The sequence below is a fragment of the Malaya genurostris genome, chromosome 2 (genome assembly GCF_030247185.1).
Source record: "Malaya genurostris strain Urasoe2022 chromosome 2, Malgen_1.1, whole genome shotgun sequence".
Taxonomy (NCBI): Eukaryota; Metazoa; Arthropoda; class Insecta; order Diptera; family Culicidae; genus Malaya; species Malaya genurostris.
In genome coordinates this window covers 287,214,518-287,235,406 of record NC_080571.1, presented here as the reverse complement: position 1 = coordinate 287,235,406, position 20,889 = coordinate 287,214,518, and the positions used below count along the sequence as shown (strand labels likewise).

The 20,889-nt window shown below is 33.5% G+C and overlaps 1 protein-coding gene across 4 annotated transcripts in view; it reads right to left on the bottom strand.

Annotated features, from left to right (window-relative positions):
- Nucleotides 1-6,445: 6,445 nt before the first annotated feature.
- The window catches only part of LOC131430442 (6-phosphofructo-2-kinase/fructose-2,6-bisphosphatase 1-like), a 268,836-nt gene continuing 254,392 nt past the window's right edge, over nucleotides 6,446-20,889 (bottom strand). For all 4 annotated transcript variants that reach the window (XM_058595442.1, XM_058595443.1, XM_058595444.1 and 1 more), the window contains 6 exons: nucleotides 17,329-17,408; nucleotides 16,881-17,264; nucleotides 16,672-16,812; nucleotides 16,278-16,605; nucleotides 16,080-16,207; nucleotides 6,446-7,258 (listed from right to left, as the gene is read on the bottom strand). In XM_058595442.1, coding sequence (XP_058451425.1) covers nucleotides 7,160-7,258; nucleotides 16,080-16,207; nucleotides 16,278-16,605; nucleotides 16,672-16,812; nucleotides 16,881-17,264; nucleotides 17,329-17,408 — 1,160 coding nt within the window. In that variant the 3' untranslated portion in view covers nucleotides 6,446-7,159. The remainder of the gene's footprint in view (nucleotides 7,259-16,079; nucleotides 16,208-16,277; nucleotides 16,606-16,671; nucleotides 16,813-16,880; nucleotides 17,265-17,328; nucleotides 17,409-20,889) is intronic.

Here is a 20,889-nt window from a genome sequence, read left to right as displayed (position 1 = left end):
TAGTCTTTTTAGTCTTTTTAGTCTTTTTAGTCTTTTTCGTCTTTTTATTCGTTTTAGTCTTTTTAGTATTTTTAGTCATTTTAATTTTTTTAGTCTTTTTAGTCTTTGTAGTCTTTTTAGTCTTTGTAGTCTTTGTAGTCTTTGTAGTCTTTTTATTCTTTTTAGTATTTTTAGTCTTTTTAGTCTCTTTAGTCTTTTTAGTCTATTAAGTCTTTTTAGTCTTTGTAGTCTTTGTAGTCTTTGTAGTCTTTGTAGTCTTTTTAGTCATTTTAGTCTTTTTAGTCTTTATAGTCTTTTTAGTTTTTTTAGTCTTTTAAGTATTTTGAGTCTTTTTAGTATTTTTAGTCTTTCTAGTCTTTTTAGTCTTTCTAGTTTTTTTAGTCTTTTTAGTCTTTTTGGTCTTTTTAGTCTATTTAGTCTTTCTAGTCTTTTTAGTCTTTTTAGTTTTTTTAGTCTTTTTAGTCTTTGTAGTCTATTTAGTCTTTTTAGTCTTTTTAGTCTTTTTAGTCTTTTTACTCTTTTTAGTCTTTCTAGTCTTTTTAGTCTTTGTAGTCTATTTAGTCTTCTTAGTCTTTTTAGTCTTTTTAGTCTTTTTAGTCTTTTTAGTCTTTTTAGTCTTTTTAGTTTTTTCAGTTTTTTTAGTCTTTTTAGTCTTTTTAGTTTTTTTAGTCGTTTTAGTCTTTTTTATCTTTTTAGCCTTTTCAGCCTTTTTAGTTTTTTTAGCCGTTTTAGTTTTTCTAGTCTTTTTTGTCTTTCTAGTCTTTTTAGTCTTTTTAGTCTTTTTAGTCTTTTTAGTCTTTTTAGTCTTTTTAGTCTTTTTAGTTTTTTTAGTTTTTTTAGTCTTTTTAGTCTTTCTAGTCTTCTTAGTCTTTCTAGTCTTTCTAGTCTTTTTAGTCTTTTTAGTCTTTTTAGTCGTTTTAGTTTTTTTTAGTTTTTTTAGTCTTCCTAGTCTTTTTAGTCTTTTTAGTTTTTTTAGTTTTTTCTGTCTATTTAGTCTTTCTAGTCTTTCTAGTCTTCCTAGTCTTTCTAGTCTTCCTAGTCTTCCTAGTCTTTCTATTTTTTTTAGTCTTTCTAGTCTTTTCAGTCTTTTTAGTCTTGTTAGTCTTTTTAGTCTCTTTAGTCTTTTTAGTCTTTTTAGTCTTTTTAGTCTTTTTAGTCTTTTTAGTCTTTTTAGTCTTTTTAGTCTTTTTAGTCTTTTTAGTCTTTTTAGTCTTTTTAGTCTTTTTAGTCTTTTTAGTCTTTTTAGTCTTTTTAGTCTTTTTAGTCTTTTTAGTCTTTTTAGTCATTTTAGTCATTTTAGTCTTTTTAGTCTTTTTATCTTTATAGTCTTTTTTAGTCTTTTTCGTCTTTTTATTCGTTTTAGTCTTTTTAGTATTTTTAGTCTTTTTAATCTTTTTAGTCTTTGTAGTCTATGAAGTCTTTTTAATCTCTTTAGTCTTTTTAGTTTTTTTAGTCTTTTTAGTCTTTGTAGTCTTTTTAGTCTTTGTAGTCTTTGTAGTCTTTTTATTCTTTTTAGTATTTTTAGTCTTTTTAGTCTATTTAGTCTTTTTAGTCTTTGTAGTCTTTGTAGTCTTTTTAGTCATTTTAGTCTTTTTAGTCTTTTTAGTCTTTATAGTCTTTTTAGCCTTTTTAGCCTTTTTAGTCTTTCTAGTCTTTTTAGTTTTTTTAGTCTTTTAAGTATTTTAAGTCTTTTTAGTATTTTTAGTCTTTCTAGTCTTTTTAGTCTTTTTAGTTTTTTTAGTCTTTTTAGTCTATTTTGTTTTTTTAGTCTTTTTAGTCTTTTTAGTCTGTTTAGTCTTTGTAGTCTATTTAGTCTTTTTAGTCTTTTTAGTCTTTATAGTCTTTTTAGCCTATTTAGCCTTTTTAGTCTTTTTAGTCTTTCTAGTCTTTCTAGTCTTTCTAGTCTTTTTAGTTTTTTTAGTCTTTTAAGTATTTTGAGTCTTTTTAGTATTTTTAGTCTTTCTAGTCTTTTTGGTCTTTTTAGTCTTTTTAGTCTTTTTAGTTTTTTTAGTCTTTTTAGTCTTTTTGTTCTATTTAGTTTATTTAGTCTTTCTAGTCTTTTTTGTTTTTTTAGTCTTTTTAGTCTTTTTAGTCTGTTTAGTCTTTGTAGTCTATTTAGTCTTTTTAGTCTTTTTAGTCTTTATAGTCTTTTTAGCCTATTTAGCCTTTTTAGTCTTTTTAGTCTTTCTAGTCTTTCTAGTCTTTTTAGTTTTTTTAGTCTTTTAAGTATTTTGAGTCTTTTTAGTATTTTTAGTCTTTCTAGTCTTTTTGGTCTTTTTAGTCTTTTTAGTCTTTTTAGTTTTTTTAGTCTTTTTAGTCTTTTTGTTCTTTTTAGTCTATTTAGTTTATTTAGTCTTTCTAGTATTTTTAGTCTTTGTAGTCTTTGTAGTCTTTTTAGTCTTTTCTAGTCTTTTTAGTCTTTTTAGTCTTTTTAGTCTTTGTAGTCTTTGTAGTCTTTTTAGTTTTTTTAGTCTTTTTAGTCTTTTTAGTCTTTTTAGTCTGTTTAGTCTTTGTAGTCTTTGTAGTCTATTTAGTCTTTTTAGTCTTTTTAGTCTTTCTAGTCTTTGTAGTCTTTGTAGACTTTGTAGTCTTTTTAGTCTTTTAAGTCATTTTAGTCTTTTCAGTTTTTTAGTCTTTTTAATTTTTTAGTCTTTTTAGTCTTTTTAGTCTTTTTAGTCTTTTTAGTCTTTCTAGTCTTTCTAGTCTTTCTAGTCTTCCTAGTCTTTCTAGTTTTTGTAGTCTTTGTAGTCTTTTTAGTCTTTTTAGTCTTTTTAGTCTTTTTAGTCTTTTTAGTCTTTTAATCTTTTAGTCTTTTAGTCTTTTTATCTTTTTAGTCTTTTTATCTTTTTAGTCTTTTTAGTGTTTTTAGTCTTTTAAGTCATTTTAGTCTTTTTAGTCTTTTCAGTCGTTTTAGTCTTTTTAGTCTTTTTAGTTTTTTTAGTCTTTTAAGTCTTTTTAGTCTTTTTAGTCTTTTTAGTCTTTTAAGTCATTTTAGTCTTTTCAGTTTTTTAGTCTTTTTAACTTTTTAGTCTTTTTAGTCTTTTTAGTCTTTTTAGTCTTTCTAGTCTTTCTAGTCTTCCTAGTCTTTCTAGTCTTTGTAGTCTTTGTAGTCTTTTTAGTCTTTTTAGTCTTTTTAGTCGTTTTAGTCTTTTTAGTCTTTTTAGTCTTTTTAGTCTTTTTAGTCTTTTAATCTTTTAGTCTTTAAGTCTTTTTATCTTTTTAGTCTTTTTATCTTTTTAGTCTTTTTCGTGTTTTTAGTCTTTTAAGTCATTTTAGTCATTTTAGTCTTTTTAGTCGTTTTAGTCTTTTTAGTCTTTTTAGTTTTTTTAGTCTTTTTAGTCTTTTTAGTCTTTTTAGTCTTTTTAGTCTTTTTAGTCTTTTTAGTCTTTTTAGTCTTTTTAGTCTTTTTAGTCTTTTTAGTCTTTTTAGTCTTTTTAGTCTTTTTAGTCTTCCTAGTCTTTCTAGTCATTTAGTCTTTTAGTTTTTTAGTCTTTTAGTCTTTTTTTTTAGTTTCTTAGTCTCCTAGTCAGCTAGTTTTGTAATTCTCTAGTCTTGAAGTTATTTTCTCTCGTATTTAGTTTTCTACTATTTTAATTATAGAATGTTCTAATCTTCTGGGTTTCTACTTTTTTTGTTTTCTATTCTTCTAATCCTCCATTCTAAAGCCTCCTAGTTTTCTAAAATGTAAAGTTTTGAAAGTTTGTCGTTTTAAAAACTGATCACCGTGAATAAAATCCTTTGATTTACCATTCCAACTCTGCTTTTTTAAATAAATTGTTCTAGTTTGGATGTCTGTTCTCGGTGACTTTATAATAATGGGTTGTTGCTAGCGAAATTCAAATTTTCACATTAGATCAGTACATATTGCATTTATTTCAGCCTACACAAGGCGGTCAAATTTTCGATTTTTTTTGTTAAATGTACGAAATTTTTCCAAGTGATACTAGAAAAAACGTGATTAATCCACCTAGCAGTGAGATGATACCTTTTTTTATCAATACGCATGTGTTTTTGCATGGATATTCTTAGGTGTTTTAGTTCTCATGACATTATTTTAATTATCGTCGTTTTAAGCGGCAAATTGAGATTTTAATCACTCATTACCCTGTAATGCCGAAACTGCTAAACATATCGAATTTCAATCTTAGCGTGTGACAATCGATTGAACATTCCATGAGATGTCGAAGTAAGTTCCACTTTAGAGTTTTTCGTCATTATTTATGGTACTTCCAGAGCCGGTATTCAGGAATTAGCATAGCCCAAAATGATTCGAATGGCCATAAATTATTACGCCAAACAATTTACATGAAATTTATAAACTCATCATCTGTAATTCCAGAATCGGATAAAATTCACCAATTTTGTATGGGACCTTAAGTCCTGTAATATTTGTTTTTGAAGTTCGATTTGGTCTTTTTTGAGAAAATGATTGAGCTTTGAGAATCGATTCGATACTGGAACCGGAATTCTAAAATCCAAAAACCAATACCAAAAACGAATACCGCTCAAACTGAAATAAATTTACTTGGTAATCGACTATCCAAATCTTCAAACCCGATAAACTTGATTAATTTATGTGAAATGGACATTTTTATACTAATCACCCTGCATTTTCTAAACCAGAAGTCGGATCTGACTAAAAAGTAAGAGGTTTTATAGGATTTTAAGACCTCTCATTTGAATCATAGATGATTCTTAGATTTCATTTGAATCTTAGATCGGTTCAGCCATTTACGAGAAAAATTAATTGCATTATTTTAATTTCGTTTCACATATCATCCTGTGGTTCCGCAATCAGAAGTTGGATCCAAACGTAATTCAGGAACCTTGTTTGGGAATATACGACTTTTCATATGAATCTGAGTTTGTAGAAAACGGTTTAACCATCTCCGAGAAAATTGAGTGAAATTATTTGTCACACACGCATTTGCTGATCTCGACGAACTGAGTCGTATGGTATTTGGAAATCATGTTCTTCCAGCATTTATTGCTGTAAATAGTTTAAATCAATATAATTATGGAATTACTTCCAACTCGATAATGCTGGTATCATCTGGTTTACATATGCCATATTCGAAAGATTATGTTGCCAAAAATGAACCGTGCTAAAATTGGTCCGAGGCAAATTGTCATATAAAAAGATGCTGTACACAGTCTTTTTGGTACTTAGAAACAATTATATGTAACAGTATAAAAAATCGTGTTTCATGTTGCTCCCAAGCATTGCTTTTTCATACAGCGCTCAAAATTCCTTCTACTGGAATAAGGCTTACACAAAAATATCGATATCTCCGTTAAAAATGGACGAATTTTAACAATCTATGGCTTGTTGGATAGGTATTACCGAGCGAAATCTAAGTCTGGAAACATATTCTGTTTTCAAGGTCAAATGTGACAGATACTGTCAAAAAACTGAAAATTTTGACATAAAACTTCGTATAACTCAAAAAGTAAACATCCGATCTCAAAACCATTCAATAGCGTTCTGGGTGACGGGGAGACCTTTCATTTGCGACTAGTTTGATCCAAATCGGTCCAGCCATCTCTGAGATCTCGACCTCTTAGTTGACAACACACATACAGACACACACACATACACACACACACAGACATTTGCTCAGTTCGTCGAGCTGAATCGATTGGTATATGACATTCGGCCCTCCGGGCCTCGGAAAATTTTTCGAAAGTTCGAGCGAATTCTATACCTATTTTTTATATATATAAAAAAAGGTAAAACGGCATTTTATCGGATTGACTTAAAAACTAGTTTTGTTTTGTAAATCTCATTGGTTATAATATCTTTAGTCAAGAATGATTTACTACATTTTTCCACAAGTGCATTTGGCCTGCCAAATCAAGTACTTCGTAGCGAGTCTCGACAGCTTCTTCAGTTTTAACGATCATACACACCAGCTTTTTCCTTACTCGTCCTTACATTCCTGTTTCGAAAACTGGTTATAACACACTTTGATGTAGATTTCATCATCAATGACGCAGCACCGTTATTCAGGGAGTAGCTTTGGTGTTTCGATCCGGATCGTTACTTTGCAATACATAAGGATAGTTTGATAAGGATTTCAAATTTACTTTTGATATTTTTTTCCGATCGTATCGAATTAAAGTGTGATCGTTCGAAAAAGTCACCAATATATGCTAGCGACAAACATGCGCACACACTTATATTTTTCTATCACCAAACGATCCAAAATTAGATTCTTCCGGATTGCACATCAGAGAATAGGAGTAAATTGAACAGTGTAATAAATAAAGAAAAAATAAACAACAGTAAAACTCAGGGCCACATTCTGTGAAAGGCATTTATTGAACCGAGGGAACGTGAGTCCCAAAATAGTTCCTAGGAAAAGATCAACCGATCGTTTCAGGATCACTGGCTTTCGGGTACATTTTAGGTGGATAGTGGAAACGGAACAGACTAACGGACATCTTCAACTACAGTCTATTACATGACTTTGTTTCTTTTATTTGATAAACTTTTCATAATTTTACGTTCATCATTCTGCCAATAGAAAACCAACATTATCACTAAAAATATACAAACCTAACGTGTGCTATTCTACAGATTCTCTTTAGTGTCTGTGTATTCTAGCTTACAGCGTTTGAAGTAAGAAAGTATGATCGTCAACTACAATTAAATAGATCAGCTGGTTAACTATGATTAATATGTTTGGGTGTTTGTTTGTGTATGTATATTAAAATGCATCATTTCACTTGATTACGACTCATTTCTTCTGTTTTTTTTTCCTATTCATTGCTCAACTCAATCACTGTACCATTAGTGCGCATCTTAAATTATAATTTTCTGATTTTTTTTTTGTTTTGGCTCATACGTACTTACTTAGTTTGCATTGCGTTTCAGATGACAATAAATCCAAAATAAGCATAAAAAAGTGAGAAAAAAAAACTGTTCTGTGATCTGAAATTGACTCTTTTCTAAACTTCGATCCAAAAAGGAAAATCATCTTTCACATGTATGGCAAATATTTGTTGAAAGTTAACTGCTGTCATTAAATATTACCATTTTCGGACCAACTTATCATTTGTACGAATATTTTGGAAGAACCGGAGATTTATTTAGCGGCTGCTCTCATTTCCGTTTTTTTTTGTTGTTGTTGTCCCGCTTCATTACTGTGCTTTCCCTTTAGCTGATCGTGGTGGACACTTGCTGTGTCAGTGGGGCATCGAAATGTGCCGGAACCGTGGTCAAAGCATCCGCCGTTGTTCGGGTGGTCGAGCAGTTCTGTGCGAAAAAAGGGCGGAATAAATTTCTGTTTTAGTGCCGACTGAATGTTGTTGACTGGCCGAACCGAAAATGGTTCTACGATTGGTGGTGGGTATGAGAAACGACACAGTGACTTATGAATTTTCCATCGAACCAGGTCATCGATTCGACGGTAATGTTTGTTTGTTTTAATGATATGATGAAACAGGAATTGGGACCACCGCTTCTTTTCTTTGCTCGACATTATGTTCTACGCTTTGTAACTGGTGAGAAAATTGTGGTTTTGTTAATTATTGATATAAAATTGAGAAAGGTTTATTAGAAAAGTAAGTTCTGATTAAACGTGATACGGCAGAGAACAAAGTATTCATGACACGAAACTAAACAGATCAAGTTCAGTAAATTGGTTTTGTAGTTTAGAATAAATACATTTAGAGATCTGATACTGTTTCGCTTGAAGCTCTTGGCTCCTGGAAAATTTTTCTGGCTACCTAGAGTTTCATTGATTCATGGCTTCAGTCTTTTTCAAGGCTACCTGAATCACTAACAGTCTTTTTAAAGACTAACAATTAGTCAGCCTTTCTCAAGGTTATACAAAGAGTGATATTAGAGTGACTAAGAAGTTAATCGTCCTTTTTAAGACTTGCTATTCAAAGAACTATTATTCGAACTAATCAGTCTTTATTAGGACTACCACAAAATCAGTCTTTATCAAGACTTTTCCAAACTAGGAGTCTAATCGAAGACTAATTTAGCCTAGCTAATTTAATTTCAAATTTCATTCATTTAAAAAATGCCTGTGTCCAACCGGAAAGGCAACAAGCTTAAGGCTAGAAATAATTTAATACGGAATAAATCACAATCCGTTATTCAACAATTGTCTAATAACATTCACGATCTTATAGAATCTGAATGTAAAAATAAAAGACAACGGACGGATTTCCCTTCCGTTGATTCTATGCCGACTAACAATATTTACGCGATTCTTCCTGAATCCGATTGGAGCGACATAGCAAAAAAATTCTTCTAAAATTCCCAAAATGGACGCTTGTCGTTCTGGGAAGACATAACAATCTATGCCACCAGTGACGGTGATGATTTCCGACTTCAAAGCATTCCGTACTGAGCTTTCTACTTTTCTCCCGGAAGTAAAAGTCTCATTTTAAATCGGACGAAGAGGAGAATGTCGAGTCTTGGTTGATGGATTGGAAGATTATGAACGTCTTATCCGATATTTGTCCGAAAAACTTCATAAATTTTGTTCATATGATATAAAATCAGACAGACCCTTCAAGGCTGTCTTGAAAGGTTTATCAAATGATCAAAGTACTGATGAAATTAAAAATGAACTAAAAGAATTGCTTGGTTTTGCCCCTTCCCAAGTAATACTTATGAAAAAAAAAACGAATGGTACTTCTAAACCACGCTCTGCAATTTCCCATGAACTTTACCTAATACACTTCAATCGAAGTGATGTAAACAATTTGAAAACTTTAGAAAAAGTACGTTTCATTTCCCACATTAAAATTCATTGGAAATATTATAAACGGCATAATCGTATTGCAAACTTAACGCAATGTCGTCGTTGCTAAGGCTTCGGCCATGGAACCAAAAATTGTCATATGGATATACGGTGTTTGAATTGTGGTAAATCGCATTCGAAAGACGTTTGTCCAATGAATGAAACCACTGATAAATTTTCATGTTCAAATTGCGATGGAAATCATAAATCCTATTATTTGAAATGTCCTGTCAGGGAAAAATTTTAAACGCTCGTTCGCTTAGACAACAAGACAAATCGACGACCTTAAATTTACAGAACATACCTGAAAATCAAAAAAACCGTTACAAATGCCACGCCTAATTCTTCTAAGGCACTTATTTCTTCGAATTTAAAACAAAAAACAGGTACGCCTTCCAATTCGTCTTCTAACGAAAACAATTTATTGACAGGTAGATCGATCTCGTCATTCTCTTCTTCTAATGTTAGTTATGCTAGTATAACAGGTAGAAATCTACCACTTAAATCTTCTAATGTAAATAATCAAAACACAGGACCGCCTTGCAGTTCATCTTCTAACGAAAACAATTTATTAATAGGTAGACCGGCCAAACCATCTTCTTCTAATGGCAGTCTACCTACAAATACTCCTTCAATGCCACTCGCTTCTTTAAATGAAGTCGATTTAGGCGATATAACTGAAAATAAAATGATAAACCTACAAGATCAACTTTTTCAAATGAATTCGACTTCATCACTTTTTGAAGCATTTCAAATCGGATGGCAATTTGCAAATAATATTATAATGAATTTAAAATTTAACAGTGATGTTAAATAATTATTTGAATATTTTAAATTGGAATGCTCGATCTTTGAAATCGAGTGAAGATGAATTTTATAATTTTCTCAAAGTTCACAAAATCCATATTGCCATTGTGACAGAAACTTTTCTTAAGCCAAATGTCAAATTAAAAAGTAATCCGCATTATGTGGTTCATCGATTTGACAGGTTTACTTTAATGGGTGGTGGAGTTGCCATTTTTGTCCAACGGCAAATTAAACATCAAATATTACCTTCTTTCAATAGTAAAGTTATTGAAAGCTTGGGAATCGAAGTTGAAACCATTCATGGAATTTATTTCATCACTGCACTATGGTTTGAAACGGGAAATTAGCGTGACAAAAATATTTTCACTATTGAATATTAGTTTTTTGTAGTTGGTGTCTTCACAAAAGTTGTTTGTTATCCAGTGGCGCTCCTTTTGATATAAAATATTACTAGGGTGGTCCTCATTTAGACTGAAATCTGTAATCTAACTTTCTTAATTGAACTCAAAAACGATTTTATTGTACAATAAAGTTGTAGGAAATTTTATTTTGAGCAACTTTGCTGAAAAAAGCACCTCTCTAGCTTTTCATTTGACCGAGTTACATCAATTGTCCCGGGTAAGAGTAGGGTGGCTCCCGAAAAATCGATTTTTTTGTGCTAACTTTTTTGTGAAATGTTCTATGGAAAAGTTGTCTTCAGAAGAGTTGTTGAAATAAATATTGCGCATAATTTTGCTGAGTAAAGCTTTTCTATATGAGCTACCAGTAAAAGTTATGATTGTTTTTTCAACAAAAACTAGTCAACCTTCAAATATCAAAATTCATTAGATGCCAGATCGATAAAAATGTATCCTATGCGGCTACTGAAAGTTCATAATATAAGTAAACATTTAAGAGAAAATTGGGAGGGTGTTTTTCTTTTAACTCTTTTAAATTAGTCTTAAAAATATCTTGAAAAAACTCAAAAACATTGCATAACTCTTAAAAGCCTTAACGTATCAACATACTTCCTTCAGCAAAATAACAGTATCAATTTAGCCCTACAAGTGTTTCATACATTATCCATTCGACACGACCGCTAAATTCAATGAATCATTCTGAAAATTTCACAGAATATTCTTAACTAAATTTCGAAGACATTGTCAGTTGGGTTTTTCTACATTCTGTACCGTTTCCAAGAAAATTTAATTTGTAACGGGAAAATAGCAAAAAACCTACCACTTTACGGTACTGTCCTCAGCCATTTAGAGAATGATTCATTGAGTTTAGCGGTCGTGTTGTATTTTTTTCTGACTGAAGAACTACTGAAAATTGGAACGCTCGGAAATGCATACCTCTACTTGTTCATCGAATATCTCGGCTTCGAAGGCTTGTATCATAAATCTACCGTGACAAAGTCTAGATAATTTAGTTTAGATGCGTTTAGTACATAAATACATATATGTTATCGCGATAAAAATAAAGTCTTGTATTTTTCTGTGAATCAAATCACAAATCAGTTTCAATGCATCCGCCTTTTTTTTCGCTTTAGTTTCCTGATAGCATTCTGAAAAAGGAGAGAGAGAAATAAAATTGGCTCGACAAGGCTGCCAAACACACAGACGTTTCATTGTATATAAACAGATTTTTTGTTTCGCAATATTTTTCCATTGTTCATTGGAATCTATGTAATGTCCAACCCATAAGATAGATTTACGTGATAAAATTTCTTATCAAAATAATAACATGTATGCTGGCAACCCGGTACAGTTTGCTCATATACGAGAGAGTACAAGAGAAATACGATGCGCAAAGGGAATTGAACGAGCCACGTGCTTGATTTAAAACTCAACACGCGACCCTCTGTCCTCTGACCTTAATGTGTGATTGGTACATTGTGCTAAGCTTCCTCCCCTTGGGTGGTACCCGTTTCCATATATGTTCTATAATGATTACATGGCTACTTTGATGGAAAACTGATTCAACATCAGTTTGTCAATTGGCATAATCGAAAAATGATGGAAAATGCTAGCAGGGTTGTGCTTGACTGACAACTATATCATGTTATTTATTATTTATGAAAAGCATGCTTTATACTACGTTCACACCGGCAGAAAATAACATGTTTTAACGATAGTAATATAAAGTAAAAACCGCGAAACAAATTGCAAGAATGCCTACGTCGCAGGTGGGAAAGAAAAAAGTATTTTGACAACATCCGGAAAATAAGAAATAAACCAGGTACTTCTTCTAGCTATGAAGGATATTATCGTTTCACGCTTATTGTCAACGTTTCGAAGGTTTATTGCTTCAAAACGTTGGCCATTTAAGAGAAATAAATATTTTTGGGCAGTAAATGACCAAAAAAGTCATCATTTAATTCATAAACAAAAGTGGTTGTACCAGTTTGCGTTGCCAGGTCATTTTTCCAAAAATCTGTATTCGGCGCAAAAATGTATCTGTACCATATCAGTATCAGATTCTCTTCTACATTAGTAGTAGAAAATGTCACCAAGAGGTGAGCAAAAAAAGGTCCCACGACAACCAGTTCTCATGTCTATTCAAGCTAAAAACCAAAATCGGTACTTATCTGTATAGAGGTAAAAAATCTGTATAAATTCCGAGAAATCGGTATACATAGCAACGTTGGTACCAGTTTCCAGTTTCGTTGTATTATGATTACATGGCTACTTTGATGGAAAACTGCTGTTGTTGAACAACCTGTCAATTGACATAGTCGAAAAGTGAAGGAAAATGCTAGCAGGGTTGTGCTACACTGACAATTATATCATGTTATTTCGGGAAAACATGTTTTAATGTGACGTTTCTCAATATGAAATAACGCAAAAGTAAAACATATTATTTCGTTTAAAACATGAAATCAGAGTTTAAACTCATTTTAACTCATAGTGTGAACATAGTATAAGAAAATACAACAAGCAATGTTACAATAGTTTTTTTTTAATAGATTTACATACTCAGAGAGGAAAACCTCGTATAATCTTTTGGGAATATTTTATTTGTTCTAAAACGAACCGATTTGCGGAATTTTTCCAGGATTCAGGAACTAGAACTGGAATCGAAATCTAGAATTCAGTTGCAAGATTCAGGTTCGGAATCCAGATCAAAAATTCATGAATTTAGTTCTAGAAATATGGAAATTAACTCATTTTTACAATCCGGATTTCGAATTTAGTTTTAGAACAGAACTCTGAGCTTAAACTCCAAACCTAAACAAAGGAAGTTAATTCAATTCAAAAATTTAGTTCCAGAATCAAAGTTCGGAATGTGGTATTCTGTTAAAGAAATTCTAATACTGAATTTAGGAATTAAACTCTGAAACTTAATTTATAAATTAAATTATGAAATTGAATGCGTGAATCAAATTATGAAACTGAATTTAGAAATTAAATTCTGGTTCAGAAGTCAGTTTCAAAATTCAGGCTCGGAATTCAGAACTAACATTTAGTTCCAGAACTCTGAAGTTGAAATAGAAAATCTGAAACCTGCATTCAAATTTCAAGCATATATAAAGAAACTAAACTCAGTTTCCAAATCTGGGGGACGGGTATAGCGTGATGGGTAAGTCGATGCCTTTCACGCAGCCCGCCTGGGTTCGATTCCCAACCCCGCACATAGGGTCAGAAAGTTTTTCTGGCCCGAAGAGGCGAATGACATTAATGTTAAAAAAGCCTCTATAATTGAAACAAAAAAAAAAGTTTCCAAATCTAACCAATTTTCAATCATTTTCCCGGCAAATCGCGATGGTGGTGATGGACAACGAGACCTATCTCACCCTGGATGGCAACGACTGGTAGGGCACTTCAAATTTTACTTCCCCCATGCAGGAAGTGAGCTCTGAGGTGAAGTTCATTTCACACACCAAGTTCCCCAAGAAGGCGCTGCTGTGACTGACGAGAAGGGGATGTTAAAGCCGCTCTTCTTTCGCTCCGGACTGGCCGTGAACGGGAAAATGCCTACCGGAAGTTGCGTCTTTTAGCCAGTAAACTTGAATTACCTTCCATAGGTAATTTATCAAAAGCAATTATTTATCTTGGCATTTTTGATCACCATCCGAAAAAAGTCCATTTTTAATGCAAACGTTATGATCACAAAAGGTTACTTTACTGTCTAGTAAAACACCTAGATTTGGTTTAATTTGCAACTAAAAGAAATTATGAAGCATTTTTGGGCGTTAGGAACCAATATATTGACAATTTCTGAAAACATCCAGTTATTGTTGGAGGAATACAGCATCATTTGGGTACAAAATTTTCAAGAGCAACTTAAAATCATCAGCGTACGAGAGCTTTGGGGATTTCAAAGAGATATTAACGTCACTAATGTAGATCAGGGACATGAGAAGTCTCAGATGATTTCCTTGTGATTCAGATGTAATGTCATATTCGTGAAGAGAAAGTAAACAAAGAAAATCTGTCATTTGAAAATTCTATTATATTAATGGAGATTAAGAATGACTTTTTTCAAATATCTTCAATCCAATATTCCTCTTACTATAGTGAAAGATTGGAGATATGAACCAATGGGGATGCGATGTTGGCTGAGCGGTTTTTTTAGTACAACATCGGGAAAGCCGTCAGGACCAGGGATCGAGGAGTACTTGAGACAATCGCTACCATTGACAATATTCATCAAGCGAAACAGTGGGCAGGCAAGAGTCATTGTAGGCGCAGAATTTTTAATAGAGTTTTTGTCGATATTATAGTTGCTGAACACACTACTGAAAAAGGCACGACTACTCCTTTCCATGTTTCTTTTATTCTTCCCTTCTAATCAGAAGAATGATGAGAAACCATGGTAGTTATTCTGAATCCTGAGTCGAGTTGTAAATTGTGAATAACGAAACAGTTTATGAAAATCTTGTTTCATTGATTTAGCTAAACATAAACTGCTGATGCACTGATGATTCGAAGACGAGAATAATAAAATACTCGGCCGCAGAACACACAAAACTATTGAAAGCAAAAAGGCCCAATTTGCCTATTTCAACGGAAGAAAATATCTTTCGAATCAATTTACTGGTTCTGAAAAGAATTGAATCATTACATCACTTTGATGTTTCCCAATGTTGATACCATTTTTCACGAATGCACACTTCTGAATTCGGGAACTGTATTCTGAATCTTATGTCGTTTTTCATTGATTCCTCTCGCTCGGTGCCAGTGTTTTGTACTGACAGTTGATCAATGAAACGGTTTTGTAAAGTTTGGTTTGCACGCTTGCTGCTCTGAAAAGAAAACGGGTGCAAAATAGTTGCCCGCGAATTGCCCCGAAAGTGCATTTTTTTCGTGTGATGCAAATCAATGAAACACAGTGCACCTGTTTTGATTGCCCGACTGCACGAAAAGTGCACGAATCGAGCAAAATACTCCACGAGTGTTCTCAATGAAAAACGACATTAGTAATAAACTTGTATTCTGGAAAACATTGCCTATTTGAAGGAACTTCCAGAATACTACTTTTCAAAACCTTTAGAAACTTGCGTACATTGGAAAATACAATCCCTAACTCGACCGATTTGTTTCTAATTCTTTCTAAGGACTTATTGGACGACCTTGGTCTTCGTAATAATCAGCATATTAATCAATCTATTCAAAAGGCGTATGTACTTTGAGAAAACTTCACCCGGTAATGAATGGTGATTTTTTGTTGGTATCTTTTTGGCAACACTGTTTTTGACAGATCACGCGTGAATCGTGTCTTGTGCTTTTGTCAAACTTGTTCAGTTTGGTCTATAATTTAATCATGAATCGTCATTTGGTCTGCAATTTAATCATGAATGGACGCTCGCAAAATTAGAGGAAGATCCAATTTTTCAGTGACGAGTTTAGCAAACGTTATGATCACAAAAGGTTACTTTACTGTCTAGTAAAACACCTAGATTTGGTTTAATTTGCAACTAAAAGAAATTATGAAGCATTTTTGGGCGTTAGGAACCAATATATTGACAATTTCTGAAAACATCCAGTTATTGTTGGAGGAATACAGCATCATTTGGGTACAAAATTTTCAAGAGTAACTTAAAATCATCAGCGTACGAGAGCTTTGGGGAAGACCAGCCAGAAGCATTGCAAGAACTACCAATGCATCCCAAAAACTGTCACTGCTTGGTGTGGATTATGGGCCGTTGGCATTATTCGTGAAATTCCGGCCGATATGTTGGAGAGAGTGTGCCAAAATTGGACCTTGCGCATGGACCATCTAAAGCGGTGCCGCGACCAACATTTGCATGAAATCTTCTTCAGACATTAAATTGATCGTTCTATCGATTCCAATACAAATTTCATCAAATTTTTAATTTTTTTTTGGAAAATCAAATCCTATACCTCTTAAAAAATCACCACAAAACAACAACAGTCTCCAACACGTTTTCGTATTTCACCTCCATAATTACAAAGCGAAAATATTGTGTCCCTCAATCTTTTGTCAAACGAGCGGTGGTCTTACGGAAATGAAGCGTAATGATAAAAAAAATCTTTGCTAGAATATGTTCCGGATGAGGAAGCTTACCTTCGGCTGTATGCGATACGTGTCAACACATTCCACTTTCAACGGAACCGTTTCGACCTCGAAGTCATATCCGTAGGAACGCACGATAAGCAGTGTATGCAGTGGTACATTAATGTATGGAACGTCATCTAAAATATAAAAAAAAACACCGCGATTATCTCCCGCTAGTAAAAATCAAACCACTCGCATCGATCATACCCGGTTTCGTTCCCTTGAAGTATGCCATCACACAGCGCAGTACGGCCTGGTGCGACACGACCAGAACATCCGTGTTGGCTAGCAGCGCCTGCACCACGTTGTCAACACGTTGCAACAGATCCAGGTAGGACTCACCGTGCGGATAGCGGTACTTGAATTTATCCTGATCGCGCCAAGCGAATTCCTGCGGGAAGCGTTCCTGAATTTCCTCGTACGTCAACCCTTCGCATATACCGGCATCGATTTCGTTCAGATCTTTGAGGGCAGCTCGCGGACCGGGTATATTTTGCACCGTTCGGATAGTGCGACGCAGCTCGGAAGTCCAAATCTGATGGAAGGGGGAAAACAACTATTAGTACAGTTGAAGCTACAAATCGTCGAAGTTAAAGCTTACAAGTTTAGGTTTTGGGCAATCGGGAGCCGAACCTGGTCCTCCCAATTGTTTGGCCAATCTCTCAGCATATTTCATACCGCGAGGTGACAGATCGGCATCACCACCAATTTTGCCCAGCACGTTATACTCGGACTCACCGTGCTGTGGAAGAAATAAAATGATATTAGTTTCGATTCTTCATCGATTTAATGTTTACAATCCAAACTCACCCGACTGAAATAGAAGGTTCTATGCCGTATGACAGGACTAGCCAGCGAACCAAGAATTGCCGTGGGAATCGCTCCGCGTACGCCTTGTGCCGTTACCGAGTGACATTTGATATCCTCCGAATTGTTTACCGTGATCAGTGGACCTTCCAGTGCCGAACACGGCTCGAACTGGGGTGCGAACTGTTCATTTCTTTCCCGCATCCGTCGCTCCCAGTCGGTGTTCTGGTCCAACTTGTGATAGAACCGCACAGTATCCTCAATGTTCTCCTGCACACTTTTCTCGTTGCAGCTGAACTCGATCAGCAGATGGTGGAATACTTTTTCACAGCAGAAGGTGGCCAAGAGCTGGCGAGATTGTCGAGTCAGATGCATGCCATCGATGATCTGTGGGTAATTTTTGGTTGCGGTTTTAGAAAAAAAAGGAAACCAGACGACGAGTAACACTTACCGCTACATTATTGCCGGCGTTGAAGAAAAGGGATATTTCTTTGAGAGTGTCGGCGGTGGCATTTATATCTACATTGAAAACTGTAAATAAAAAAAAGGTTGTTAGTATACATTAGAAAAAGGAAACTGCTCAAAGTAGAACTATACATCGATATTAATCCTGTTAATAAAGAGTAACATTCCAAGTCCCGATCCATGTGAAACGTAAAAATGACTGATTCATTGTCTCTAACCGCATAATTGTCCCACATCCTCTGAGATTTCCTACATATATGGGACAATTATGCATGGAACGGTAGCTTAGGTGTGTTTGATCTACAGTCTGTAGCGTACCCTAATCTGCAGTGTCTGTTGATATTTCAGATGGTTCTGAACAATTCCAGAAATGTGTAGCAGATCTTTAGAATACATACATGGATTACATTTGAGCCAATTTGTTCTGATTCCTGCCTATGTTGTCTAGTATCATATACCATTCGGCTAATTGAGCCATTTTTGTGTGTATGTAAGTATATCGTTGTTTAAAGCGGCGGAGTAAAAAATGTTAATTTTTTTTCCAGCTGGCTCAAAACTATTCCAAATGATAATCATTGTTGGTAGACCGATTCCTGCTATCCTGGTTCCCGGATTCTGAGTCCTGAAGCACCAGAAATTGTGGTCATATATCCCAAAACTCACTTTGCTCTGAGATGTCCTGACCGGTTTTCACAATCTTTTTAAATTTTAAAGAAAATTTCTTAAGAATTCAAATTATTATACTTTGAACCAGAGGTGAAAATAAGCCCATTTTGCGCACGAGAGTGTAAATCAAGATTTTCGATTGTGAATCAAAAAACTGGGCAACAAAGCTAAAATTGGAATTATTTTCTAAATTGTGGAAACTGTAGACAACCAAGCGCAAGTTTTCAGAAGCTGGAAAAAGTATCTGTAACTATTCAATTATTCTAAAACTTTTTTATCTACTTCTTGAAAATCCTGATGCGACCTTGCTCAACACCACCTTGAATTTATTTAAAATGGTTTGCATGATCATACATAAAAACCTTTCAAATACGATCTAGCATTAAATATAGTAATCCTGTTAGTAATTATAATAATAAAATATTTTTCGAACCTGATAATATCGATAATTCAAGTAATTTTCGACACTATAATGAATTTTGATTCCAAAAAATGTTTTAATAGAGATATATTATCGAACTTAATTCGTCAAGATAAAAAATATCAGATTTCTATACAATTAGATTCAAGTGGAAGGTTCGTCATCAATATCCTGTTTTCAAAAATCTTTCAGATCTCAAAAAAGTTGTAGATTTAATAATGGGATGAAAGCGCATACGTTTAATTAATACATCAAACGACTTTGAATCTGTTAGATAAAATACATAACATTCATTATGTGTAATGAATACCGCAGCCGAGGGAAACATGTAGAAAGTTTCCATGCAAAAATCAACACATTTGCTCTGACAGTACCGGCTAAGATTTTATCCGGTCATGCTGTTCAAAATTTTTGGCCCGGTTCTTGCACTAAAAATTATTTTAAATGTTTTCTGCTCTGAAAAGTTCAAGTCCCGGTTTTATCACATAAAATATTACTTCGGTTGTCGTATTAAAAACTACTAGAAGAGGGTTTCAACGATAAGTTGCACTTATCAGCCGGTCATATAACGCTCAATCACTTTTTGAAATCTGCTATGTTTTAAACAGTATCACACACAGAGATTTTTTGATAAAAAGTTTTGTAAAATAAGTTTTTTTTCATGTTAATAAAACTTTTTTGTTGTTGTCGCTCATTTTAATCACGATGTAAAAGTTTAAAATTAAATAAATCCAAAATGGAACTGGTATCGATCAATTTTCACGAACTTACAACTTACTTACAATTCAAACCGAAGTTGTTATGAATTGAATTTCATTTAGATCCAACTTCCCATTCTGCAATTCCAGAATTATGAGACTTTTAACCTTATGGTTATTTACCTCTCTGGATCAGAGAAACTTCACCAAATAAAATTAAAACTGGCATATAAATGAACACAAATAAGTTACAAATCTTCAAAACTTGTCTCACACATACATTTCAAATTACGTTTTATGTCGAATATATAAACAGAATCACGAATATATTCAAAAAATATGTCGAGTTTGATTTTTCTGCTTATTTGATGGATCTTTTTGCTGAATAGTTTAGGAATCATTTTTCAAATTTTTGCTTCTTATTAGAAAACGATACCCATATGTAAAAGATCCTGCCGTAGAATACTTGAACTTTACAGGCAGTGAAACTGTTAACTTCGAAGATAGTCTTGAATCAGGGCTGGAAAAAAAAAGATCAAAAAATCATCAAATCGTAATCACGTAATCGAAGAGGATCGCTTGTGACCTTTCCCAATAAAGATCACTCCTGATCTAATCTTTTCAAGATCAGTTGATAAGTGATCTTTGAATCACATTGATCAAAATCAATTGCGATATTCCGTCACACATTATCGGTAGTGATTTTGAGCTACTAATATCAGTGATTCCTGTAAGATTCGATTAGATCAGCTTTGAACATTGTGGAAGAAAATATGAGCAAGATCAGACATGAGTGCCGACTGATTTACGTCTAAAATCGTTGATCCCGAAAACTAGTGACAACAGTAATCATACAGGATTTTTTAACTAAGGATAACGCGTGTCAATGAGGCTTTTAAAATCGTGGAAAATTGCCAATTTTGTAACTTCGGGAAGTTTAGTGATGGGTTATAAGGAATTTTAAAGGAGCATGTACATTAATGATTTTTTGTCAATTTGTATGCATGAAGGTTCTCAAATTGGGGAAACTAGTGAATTTGTAACTTTCATAAATGCTCCTTCAACAGTCCTTATCACTAGTGTTGGGAAAAAAATGGTTTCTTTACGGCACGGTTTACGAAGTTCCAACACATTTTCTCGATAATTCCAAACCGTGTTTTATTTCGCAACCTGTTGTTGAGTTCGCAATAAAATGAACAATAGATGAAGGGAAATGAATGCTAGACGATGAATGCTGGAAATAATCAGTTTGGATCGTAATCACATTGATAATGTTAATTTAACTGTTTTCACTGTGCAATAGCAATACGCAATGCAACATTAGTAAAAAATATACGACAAAAGACTTTGTTTTATTTCCAGCTGGTTGAGGACGATGATAATGTCCGTGCACTATTTAGTTTAAACCCAATAAAACCCCATTTTTACAAGAATTTGATTTATACAAGTAACAGGAGCGCAGCGTTCGAATGGTGCGTATCAATTGGCGTAGCAAAATCCTGCACTTCTATTACTTCTGTGTATGATATTCAATAATGTAATATTATTCAGCTGCATAGCATGCTTCGTGATTGGGTACGTTTTTCTTATCAATATAATTATTATTCATCGCAGCATGTATGTTAATATTATTAGCTGTTTTCAATGATGATATTACTCCACCACGACGGTATTGCTGAATAAATTTCAAATACATCATGAAGCAAGGAATTTCGATACGACCGTCGAAATAAACTAACGAGGCTAAGTAGTAAAGTCATTA